Source organism: Vigna unguiculata, chromosome 9, assembly GCF_004118075.2.
Source record: "Vigna unguiculata cultivar IT97K-499-35 chromosome 9, ASM411807v1, whole genome shotgun sequence".
Classification (NCBI taxonomy): domain Eukaryota; kingdom Viridiplantae; phylum Streptophyta; class Magnoliopsida; order Fabales; family Fabaceae; genus Vigna; species Vigna unguiculata.
The window spans coordinates 7,055,723-7,067,869 of record NC_040287.1 but is presented as its reverse complement, the minus strand read 5'-3'; the positions used below and the strand labels follow the sequence as shown (position 1 = coordinate 7,067,869).

At 28.2% G+C, this 12,147-nt stretch overlaps 1 protein-coding gene across 1 annotated transcript; it reads left to right on the top strand.

Annotated features, from left to right (window-relative positions):
• The first annotated feature begins 6,209 nt into the window (after positions 1-6,209).
• On the top strand, positions 6,210-9,750 carry LOC114162899 (putative clathrin assembly protein At5g57200). Its single transcript, XM_028046895.1, has 10 exons — positions 6,210-6,269; positions 6,342-6,411; positions 6,744-6,841; positions 6,924-7,065; positions 7,648-7,742; positions 9,063-9,128; positions 9,222-9,287; positions 9,374-9,454; positions 9,545-9,622; positions 9,736-9,750. Exons 1-10 carry the CDS (start codon positions 6,210-6,212, stop codon positions 9,748-9,750), a joined length of 771 nt encoding a protein of 256 aa, XP_027902696.1.
• The last annotated feature ends 2,397 nt before the right edge of the window (positions 9,751-12,147 follow it).

Genomic DNA, 12,147 nt, shown 5'->3' with positions numbered 1-12,147 from the left:
ATTGTTTTATTGGAAAGAAAAGAAGTCATTGAAGAAAAAATGAAAAACAAAGATAATTATTGAAAAGGAAAAGAAAAGAAAATATTTATTATTATTGTTTATTAATATTAATACTTTTTATTTATTAATAATATTTCATTTAGTGTTATTAATATTTTTATTTTTTTAATAATTTGTAAGTATAACTCTGTAATACAATTAATAATGTGAATTTTCTCATAACTTTTTTTGTATATACTTTTATTAATTTTATGATTGATAATAGAGTATCCACCATGACTAGTTATTTTGATATAAAACAGCAAATCTTTTTATTGTGCAATTATAACATTGTAAAATTAATAAACATTAATTTTATGATTTTTTTCCTTAAACACTTTTTTTTAGTTTCAAGATAAATTTTAGTAATTAATTTTATTTAAATAACGATTTTTTATTTCTTTTAAAAAATGGTAAACAAGTCCATATATTCGCTAGTAATAACAGAGGAAATTATCCTGGTTAGTGTACACATTAAAAAAAGGAAGATAATAGTCTCATGAAATTCTTTTCTCACAGGATGTATTATTCGATAGAAATTTGGTTACCTTACTCATCTTTTACATATTCATGTGTCTGATAAAATTGGATTTGAAAATAATTAATTTTTCATTTTCTTTAAAATTCTTAATTTTCATATCATTATTTATTTTAATTTTTTTATTAAGATATAATTATAATATAGTGCATAATAAATAACACATTTAATTGTTTTATTATCGTATAATAGATAAAATAAAAATTAATATTTAAACTTAATTCCTTTAAATAAAATATCAGATTTCGCAAACAAATGTCACTTTGTTAGTGTCACTTATTTCTTATAATTATAACAAAAATCTGAAATTTTGTAGTATAAAGAGTTAAAGAAAAACTTCCTTCATTACTTTTTCATCTTTATGTTTTTCTTTAAATTTAAGAAGATAATATAAGTTTCATACTTTTAATACTGAACCTGCTATGTATGTTCTTCTTTGTTAGTAGAGAATAACTTCACATTTAGGTTAATTAAGAATTAGATTTATCTTGGTTTGGAAGACGAACTTTTATTAAGGCTTTTAGTTCTTTATCACCTGTTTTTGTTAAAGTAAAATCCAACACCCTCGTAGTTTTAATCAAGTGATTGTCATAACAAAATGTAAAACATAAATATGTTTTGTTTTTAAAATGATGAATAATGAAAATTAGTACATGTAAGTTTTCGCTTTGTATTTTTAACGAAGCCTTCGTAAGATTATGTACCTAACAAAAATATTTTTGAAGCTTATTTATGTGTTGTGGAAAATGTCTTGATCTTTTGTTTACCCAAAATGTTCACGCAAACATAAGTCTACATCAAGATCTCTTGGGATATACAAGCTAAAGTTATTTTGTTTCAATCATTGTGACACAAGCTTGTGTCATTTTTGGTCCACTATCTTCCTTGTAAAGTTTATGAGTTTACTTGTTTTTAGTAAAAATATTTGAACTAGTGATGATAAATATTCTTAGTTATCGGATGTTGCTTGAAGAGGAAATTGATATTGAATGCTGCTTGGAGTTATTTTACACTATAGAAAATGAAATTACTTTAGTTCAAAGATTGTTAACGACTATAAAAGAATTTGCAATGAGTCTTTCTTTTAAGCTCAATTACCCTTTGAAGAAGAAGAAACTATAAAAGAGAACAATTGTTAAGTGTTGGAACGTTGCTAAAATCTTTTTGTGCTCATAAAAACTTTGCACATAACACAAAACATTGTTAAGTTTGGTTAACAAACTAGAAGAGTGTTCATATTTTTGTACATGTCGTAAGATGATATCCTCTCTAGTAAGCAAATCCCCATGATATTTTTTTTTATCACACATTTATACAAACCTTATTTGTTTAGTCGGGAGCGACTGTGTTTCAAAAAATACATGTTGATGTTCCAATGCAATCAATTTTTCCAACAAGTATACTAGGTAGTTTGTAGTACAATAAGTGTGGTATCCACATGGATTTGGTAGAAAACACAAGGTCTAAACTAGTTTGATTTGAATGAAACAATGTTTGGTTTGTATGGAAAGTATGAAAACAAATTTACTTGTAACGTTGATCTAACACAATAAAATTGGATTAAAAACATATTTGAATAAAGGTTGAGTTCAAAGTTAAAAAAATGTGTTGAAGCTAGATTTCACCACTTTATCCCTCTCTTGTACTGATTTAGTCACCATATACTAAGATACAATCATTCATGTCTTGGGAGTTCTCTTTAAATGTAACTCTAAGTCCATTTTTGGCACCTAGAGCCTAGGATAATTAAACTTCAGTATAATTCTTCAGTGACTCTTTGAATGAATCACCTGCATTAAGATTAAGACTCTATAACCAGCTAGAGCCTTAGATATATTCCTAGCATCTAAAAGCAGAAGGAGAATTAGTTGGACTACAACTTGGAATCAGTTCTCACTCAATCCCAAGCTAGGGAAATAAGATGAGTGATCAATTCATCCAACAAAACATAAACTAATTCACAAACATATAATGAAAGCATACTTTGGTAAATATAATAGTAGTAATACAAGAGATTTAACTCCTCATGATAGATGCAAACAATACAATATATTGAAGATTCATCCTCTATTTTACCCTTAAATGATGTTTACTAAGCACAGGGGGAAAGTGCCTACAAAAGCTCTCTAAAAGTCTCTCAAAAGAACCCATCTAAAAGTTTGTCTAAATAGGGATGTAACTTTATTTTTATAAATTGTCCAGGACAGTGCTCAGCAGTGCACTTGTGACTTCAACGGTAGAGGTTTCCTTCCTAAGTGGGTTTTTCTTTGTAGCTTAGGCCTCATGCTCTGGTGCTGCAACTATTGAGATAACCTCATAAAGAAGCAATCTTCATGACTTAGACTCAAATTCAGTGCTTGAGGTTTCCCATTGCAATGGATTTGCTTTCGTGGTTCAAGCCTCAACTTTGCTGCTCAGTTACACCGGTGTCAGTTTTGCCCATAATTGCTTAAAATTCATCCATTTTCTTTATTTTTCCACTTTGACTCTATTAATATTGGAAATTGCAAAACAAGCTAAATTAGAGTGATTTATACAAAAATTCAATAAAATCAAAACAAGATAAATGTCAAATTCACCTCAAAATTATCTCATATTAGGCACTTATCAATGCCTAGTGTCTTAATCAAGAGTGACCGTTGTCTAAAAATTATTATGTCTTAACCAAGAGATATTAGTTCCAAATAATACTCAGTGAATTAGATAAGAATGACAAAGGTCAAAAAAATATTAAACATATTTAGCCAAGAGTGACTAAGTTCTAAAAAATATTTGATATGTTTAGTCAAAAATGACTGAGTTCCAAAAAAATATTTAAGTTTTTGGCCTAAAGTTTGGATTAATAGTCATGAGCGATTGTGTTTCAAGTAATTCTTATTTATATGTTTGTGATAGTAATTTAGCGAAAATTTGATTGAGAACTTGATATAGTTTGCACTATAAGAAGATGAACCGGTATAAAATTTAAATCTAAGTCTTTCTTAATACACAAACTAAAAGACGGAGCTTTATGAACCAAGCTTTAAAAAAAATAAATTTGACTCCATGTCAAACTTTAGATTGATGAGGAAGATGAGAACATCTTTCTTACCACGATATTCCCATGATTTGTAACTAAATCTTTAAGTTATATTTTAATGTAAAGTAAAAGTTCAAAGCTTTCTTTGCTGTTAATGAAAAGCTAACAAACTTAAAAGTCAAATGATTAGAAAATTAAATTTCTGAAAGAAAAAAAAAATGACATGTTGCAAGCATGACCTTAAAAAGTTTTTTCAATTATCTAAGGCTTTAAACTTTTTATTTTGAGTTAAATATTTTGTTAGTCCATAAACTTCAACATGAAATTATAATTCATTCTTTTTTCAAATTTTTATATATTTTAGTTCTCAAATTTTAAAAATAATAAATATAATATAATCTTATTAACTTAATAATATTTTTTTTTCAAAACAGTGTTACATACTTATATTTAAGATATTTATATTATTTGATATACATTCTAGTTTAAGTATCGGTCTGAAATCTTATTTAATAAATTCAACAAATATAATTAAGTTAAAATGACTAAATTCATTCTTTTTTAAATTTTAAAAAAGAAATTGTATCAAAATTTGAGATATTGAAAAAAATCAATTTTACATCAAAATTTAGAAACTAAAATTATATTTAACCCTTTTATTTTCTACTTCCAAATATGTGTTTGATAATAATTTGGACTAGGATATAATCTTATTGGTAAGAAAGAGAAAAGACAAAAGAACAAAAGGTTTTCGGAAAAAGGTTAATGTTATTGTCTTCATTGTGGTAAGTTTTGGATACAAAAAGCGTCAAATGCAAACACAAGAAATAACTTCCTAAAACTAATACGAAAGAACCTCAGAAAGTTTGAGTACCAAAAAAACTCATAATCCCTATTACATTTTCAATGCTAAATACTACATTTTTCAGGATTGTAGTGGAATGTAAATATACAAATATTACAGTAACATTCAAATTATAAGCTTCATCCTCGTTAACATTACGATATAAAATTATCGATATTTTTCTCGTCTTCTTTAAACTCATCAAACCATTATTTTTCTAATTTGTTAGTAACGTAATCAAACTCAATATCTTTTGCTCCATTTCCTTCCAACAATCTCTAGATTAATTGCATAACTATGAAGATCAGAATAAAATCATATCATTATATGTAAAAAAAAGTTCATTTATATATAACTGCTATTAATCATCATTATTACATATAAGTTCAATCTCATACACAAAATAACTTTAATAATCAATAAACAGTTACACTAACAACTTCAAGCCCTCTGATGTGTTATAAATATCTTATATTATCTTCCCTAATTTGGTTAAAGTTAAATTATTTAAAGTTCATATTTTTTTTCTTGTTTTTTTTAATCTTATGTTATGAATAATATTGATTTTAGCTGTTTTTATTTGTGAATTATATTTTATTCAAAATCAGTTTACTGCACAAGAAGAGTTTCAGTATGATAAATTAATTCATGAAAAATCGCAACTCCAGATAAATTAAACAAATATTAAATACTTTATAGACCTTAATTTAGCTGTTTTAATTGGTTTTTTAATTACGTTAATGAAGAACGAAAAACTAACTATGAACTTACAAAATGTAGTTGTTGAGCGAATAATGGCATCAAGAGATAAGAACAGGAACATACAGTTTACTCAATCTTAAGAACATAAAGAAACAAACACATTCAGGAATAAATATTTTATCTTTAAAATATTTTTAGTCAAACAAAATTTAAATAGTTCACTATTATTTACCTGTGGAACGTGTAGGTCCATAGCTAATATTACAATAATGGAAATAAAAAGAAGTAAAAGAGATGGTGCTGTAATATCGCCGACAAATATGCTTTTTCAAACGTTGGATATGTTTGTTTATTTCCACACCCAAAAAAAAAAATGTCACCTAGGATGTCTTGCAGTGTTGAACATTTCTTTCACCTTTGAACATCTCCAACGACCAGATTCCGATGTAAATTTCGTATTGCTTTTTTTTTTTTACAGTACAATTCAATAAAACCATTTAAATTCTTTAAAAGCTTTTTCTTTCTTGTTTAAATTGTGTATATTACTCAATTTGTTAACTTGATTCTGATATTTATTGTTTTAAACAAGTTTCTAATATGCTTGAAGATGTATTTGAATCCTTTTATCGCAACCTTCTTGACTAGTTTGAACAATAATATCATTTTTCCCACAACATTTTATTAAAACGATCTTAGTAAAATGTATATATTAATTGATCAACTTTATCTAATCCATGCAAAGCTGGAATGGTATGTGAAACGTAATGTTCATCGTTCCATGAGAATTTTTCGATCATAACAATGTTTTAATATATATTAAAATAATTTATATAAAAAAAATAGTATATTTTGAAAATATGAAAAGATTCATCAGAAAAAAATTGAACTCGTTTTTACAACCATTTTGTTGTGTTCAATTTGGTTTTGTGCAATGTTCACAAGTTTAATATAATGAATTCATTGTATTATTTTTTTTAGGGTAGTGACTTTCATTCATGCATGATTATAGCTATATAGTACATAATTTATTTGTCTTAATTTAAAGTTATTCCCATTTGAACTGCTAGATGAAAAAAGGGACCGTGAAGAAGGCTTTAGGGTTGTCAAAATTCAGTGGTGAACTTAAGGTACTGCATCCAATTAATTGTGTGACTAAATTTGTTTTTGTGAATAGCTTAAAAGGTGGTGATGAATTGCAGGGACTAGATGCAGCCATTGTTAAAGCAACAAGCTATAAGCACGCATTGCCAAAGGAAAAGCACATTCGTAGTACGTCATGTTCTAGTTTTCTAAAGGCTTAATAAGTGTTTGGTTCCCATCATGTTCTTCTTTTTAGTGTCTTCAATCGTCTTATATCGTTTAGAAGTTAAGGTCTTCTGATACCAATTGTTAGGATTGAGCATTTATTAGTAAGTCAAAAGTTATAACTGTTAGTCAGAATGTAATTCTTTTTACTTAAAAGTGTAACACAAATCCAAACACCACGATTTATTTGATTGTGACCCGACCCATTTAATCTGTGTCACGAGACAATTAATGTCACTTGAAACATGAATTTCATCGTTACGGATTGAAATTGACATTTTTTTTAATATTTGCAGCAATTTTTCATTCACTCTCTCCATCAAAACCTCGGAGTGAGGTGATTTACTGTATAGAGGGTCTTTCAAAGCGTTTTAGCCATACTCATAATTGGAGTGTAAGTTCCTGATTAACCATTTTCCGATGTGTTTTGGGTTGGTAGAGTAGAAGGTTGTTCATTGTGTATTATTTTTTTTCAGGTTGCGATGAAATCACTTTTAGTGTTACATCGTGCCATAAGGGAACTTGACTCGTCAATTTTTGAAGAGCTTCTGAACTATCGCGACGCAAAAGGTTACATCATTGACTTCACACACTTTCATGGAAAATCGGTCCCAAGTGGTACGTGCTTTGCTCATTCTTAATTTGTATTTCATAAACGAGAATAAATTTTTACAGTTAAATTTTGATAATTTTTTTTTCCATACGAGGTGAGATCTTTTAAATAGTTTTGCAATATAAAATAATGAGAAAATAAAAAATTGGAAAACAATTTAAAAGATGTTATCTCAGATAATAAGAATTTTTTTTTAACTAATTTAGTCATTCATTTTTTGAAATACGTGAATTTAATTTTTTTAATCAAATTTTGTTAAATTTATTTGATATTTGAAGCACGTATCATAATAGTTTTTGATTTAACATTAAAACAAAAATGTGTCAAATAATATAAACAACTCAAATACAATCCTAAAATGCGTACGAAACATCAAATAAACCTAACAAAATTTGATTAAAAGGATTAAATCTACATATTTCAAAAGATGAATGACTAAATTGGTCTAAAATTTCGAAATGAACTAATTCTAAAATTTACTGAAAGTTAAGGGACAAAAACATATTTAACCCTCGTCAAAAATTCATTTTCCTTTCCTTCCCAAAGTGTTACTTTACTAACTTGGATATTTTGGTGAAAAACACTAGATTTTTCTATTTGGATTCGTCATTATGCCCTCTACATTGAAGAACGCATACAATGTTTCAATGTAATAAACTATGACGCTGCAACAAATAGCTCGGTGAGAAATTTAGCTCCTAATCTTTTCCTTAGTTTTTGGATGTGACAAATTGAACTAGGTTATGTGCATTTCTTTGATAATTCTAATCAGGGTGAGAAAAATTTAACTACATCAACATTGGATTGAATTATTTTAAAATTAAACTAACTTCAAGTGTTTTGAGATAAATGAGTTGAACTGTGTAATTATTAAAATGAATTAAACTGGACTACGTCAAGATTTGAATGAACTAAATTAAATTGATCTAGGGTAAATTGTTTGAATTATTATTCATAATTTTAGGGTATATTTCTCAATATCGTAGGTTGTATTTTGTTTTGGTTTAAAAAAATATTCATGATAACAATTTTGGTAATAAAGTGATTGCTTTATTTTTGTGCTTTAGATATATGAATAATTTTCATTCCCTCTTGCTCCAAATGTATATCTTTTCTTCACTTGATGTCTTTTTATAAGGCTTAATAGGGTTTTTTCTAATATTTTGAGGGTTTTCTTTAATATGATTTCTCAAATCATTTTCCTCAATTCCATCATCATTTTACTAAGGATTTAATGTTTTGTTAGATTGCTTTTGACACCATTTAAAGATGACTACGTGTAAGTAAAAATAAAGAGAGTGAAAGATTGAAGATCCAAAGTTACATATGATCTTTCAAACAATGTCATCAAAGAAAACACATTTAATAAATTAGAAACTGAATTAAAAAAAAATAGAGAAATCATAGCAAAAAAATTCCTCAGATGTTGGGATAAAAAACCTATTAATTTTTTTTTTAACTATTACAATTGTATTCTTCATATTTGCGTGGAAGTTATAAGGGATGAATTGAAAATCATAAACATTTGATTCTATGGACATTTAGAAATATAGTGAAAAGCTTGACAACAAAATCTTGTTGGAGCAATTGCCAGCCCTACAAAATCTCCTCTCCAGACTTCTAGATTGCAGGGTAACATTACTTAGTACGACAAGCTAATCATGATGTTACATTTCCATTTGATGATTTTAATGTATTACTCAAAAGGAAAACCACTTTCTATTTTCACTTTTACAGCCAGGGGGCCTAACTACACATAATCGCTTAGTTCAATATGCTACTTCAATAGTAAGAAATATCATCTTTTATAAAATTATTTTCTTCATTTTTTACCGATGAATCTTTAAAATATGATTTTGATGTTTTAAAATATAATTTTTTTAAAATATATATCAATGTTATTGTCTTTTAAAGATTCAGCAGAGACAGAAAAAAATAAACTCAATAAATAATTTGTCTTCATCTTTTGATAATGTGTTTGTTTGTGATCTTTATCTCTTAGGTTGCTGGTGAAAGTGTCAAATTATATGTTGCAATAACTGTTAGAGTGGTTGAATTACTTGACAAGGTGAAAAAAAAAAGCTCAACACTTTAAAAATAATAATGCAATTTAATTTTACAAGTAGTTGTTAAAGTTCTATTTATTAATATTTTGGCACAGTTTTTCGAGATGGAGAATAATGATGCTCGTAGTTCACTTCGAATTTATAAAAAATCAGGGAATCAGGTACCATACACATCGTAATTTTTTTTTTTAATTATTTTAAAAACTTCGTATTGTGCTTGCTGATTTATTTATTTATTTTACTGTAGGCAGAAAGGTTATCTGAGTTCTTTGAAACTTGCAAAAGATTAGAATTTGGAAGGGGGAGAAAATTCATCAATATTAAAATGGTATTATTTTAGAGAAGCTTGTGTTTCATTTATACATCTATGTGCTATATTTTCTTCCTATAGTGAAATTATTTGACTTTTATTTTGCAGCCTCCAGCTTCTTTTATTGCTACCATGGAGGAATATATCAAGGAGGCTCCAAGCCCCTTAATGCTTGAAAACAACATGGTATGATGCTCAATTCTGAATTACATCGTATATTTTTTCTTCTAAGAGTTTGATGTTAACTAAGTAAACCTAATTTATCATTTAGTTCTCATGTTTTCAATTTCTGTTGGTAGTCCGACATCGACTAGAGATAAGGCCTATAATATATAAGTGAGGTACAAACCTCACCTTACAAACCGGTTTTGTAGGGTTGAATTAGGCTTAAAGCCCACTTCTAACATGGTATCAGAGCCAAGTTAGAGCCTATTATAGCGAACTTTCTTGGACATTCTGTTCCACTCGATATCGGGCCGCTAACGGACCACTCACTAATCCCACGCACAAGATGAATATACATCGGCGTGAGGGGGTGTGTTGGAAGTCCCACATCGACTAGAGATAAGACTTATAATATATAAGTGAGGTGCAAACCTCACCTTACAAGCCGATTTTGTAGAATTGAGTTAGACTTAAAGTCCACTTCTAACCGTTTCAAGGTATTTTTTAATGCATGTATCTTTTTTTATGTTCAGTACACTTAGGACTTTTGATTGGTTGGTGGATACTGATTACATTAAGGTTGAATTTTTATTTGGGATTTAATGGGTTTATGGAACATTAACTACGCGCAAGATTAAGATCATGCACGCTGGATTTATGGAATCATTAAACTCATTTTGAAATTGTTAAATATATTATGATTTCATTGCTCATTAGGGATTTATTTAGACCAATTATTAGTTAAGGTTGGTATCCAAATAGATAACCAGTACATCACTACTGATTTAGACAATACATGGTAGAAGTAAAGTCACCTCACACATCAAAGCTGAGGAGGTCATGGGTTATAAAAAAAAGTTGAATAGAAGAAAGAAAGTTCACACATTTCATTTAGCAAACAATCTACTTTTAAGGATCCATAAAACAAAATGATTGGTTTTGAAATAAAAATGAGTCTTTTTGCTTTAAACATGTTGACAATTGTATCCTCAATCATGTGATCATCTAGGCTTTCAACCTTGTTAAAAAATAATGCATCATCAATTAAAAACATTACCGTCTTTATTTTAAGAATCACCTTACTAACAGATAAATAAAATTAATATAATGAACATAGAAATATAACGTGAAAATCCTAAACTCTGAGAAAAAATCATGATTGTTGTCTAAAGACAATTAGAGATTGACATTATATGAAAATTTGTACAACACATAAACCAACCTCCCAAATCCTTTGACTCCAAATACACTCACATTCTTCAAAGAAAGAATTTAATCAAACCTCACAACACTCTACTACAAGAGTATAAGAAAACCAAGTTTAGGTTGGAACAACACCTCATCAACTCCTTGACAACGACGCCATTTTGAAAGAGGCCTTTTGTGTTGCACAAGTCTCATCAAATAAAACAAAGTTTTCCTCCTTTACTAATGTAGTATAGAGGTCAACATAGAGCAGTCCAAAGAACATATTTCAATGAGTTTGGGCCTTTCCCTGTTAAGCTCATAATACAAGTATGAGAGGAATAACAATAAAGCCTATAAAATTGCAAATTACCCCTACAAACATGAAAACTAAAACTACATCTCGTCCAAAGCTCCAAAAAAATGTGTTCTACCACTTAAATTAAAGCTCTTTAAGTCTAGAATCCAACGAAAAAGGAATCAACTCAATTAGACACCTTTAAAAAAATTTATGAGCAAAATAATTAGCAAAGGTCAAAGCTGAAAATTCTGCACTTTTGGGTTGCGCTGAGCACTAACGAAATAGGGAGTCACGCTTTTTAATTCGGTTGGACGCCAATAAATGGCATTTAGCTGTGCTGCAACACCTAAAACTTCCTAAAATTTATAAATCTAAGCTAAAAAAGTTCAAGATAAAAGAAGAAACAAAGATGCTAAGGCAATGTAATAAGCTTCAATATGAGAGGAAGCAAAAAATGTGACGATGATGGAGTAGGAGAATGGTGAGAAGGAGAGGAGGAAAAAGAAGAAAAAGAAAAAAAGAAGAGGAATAAAAATGTCCAATTGAGATTTTTATTAATGACCAAAATCCGTCAATAATTATCGTGAGATAATTACTACCAAATATTTATAGATGAACATTTTAACAATCGATATTTTGTTATCAATAATTCGTCTGCAAAATTTGAATGACTGACAAATATTTGCTATTATTAGTGTTTTTCTTGCAATGATCATGCATTGTGTGAGTTTAATCAAACACAACACCAATTGATGTTAGTAATATGACTCATTGAAAAACTTATTAAGGAATTTAAGGATATATAAAAGTTAAAAGGTTGAGAAGGATGGATGATGCAATGATAACCCTCCACACATCAACAAGCTAATAGTGGTGTTCAAGAAATGAAACTTCTCAACTACTTTAATGTTGGAAGTTTCATAGGGAGGATTCATAAGTTTGTCGAAAATAATATCATTACTTTATCATGTGTCTATCCATTGAAGATCAAATAAACTTTCACTATGTCATGTGCTTATCCATTCAAAATCAACTAAACACATCATTAGTCATTTTTTTC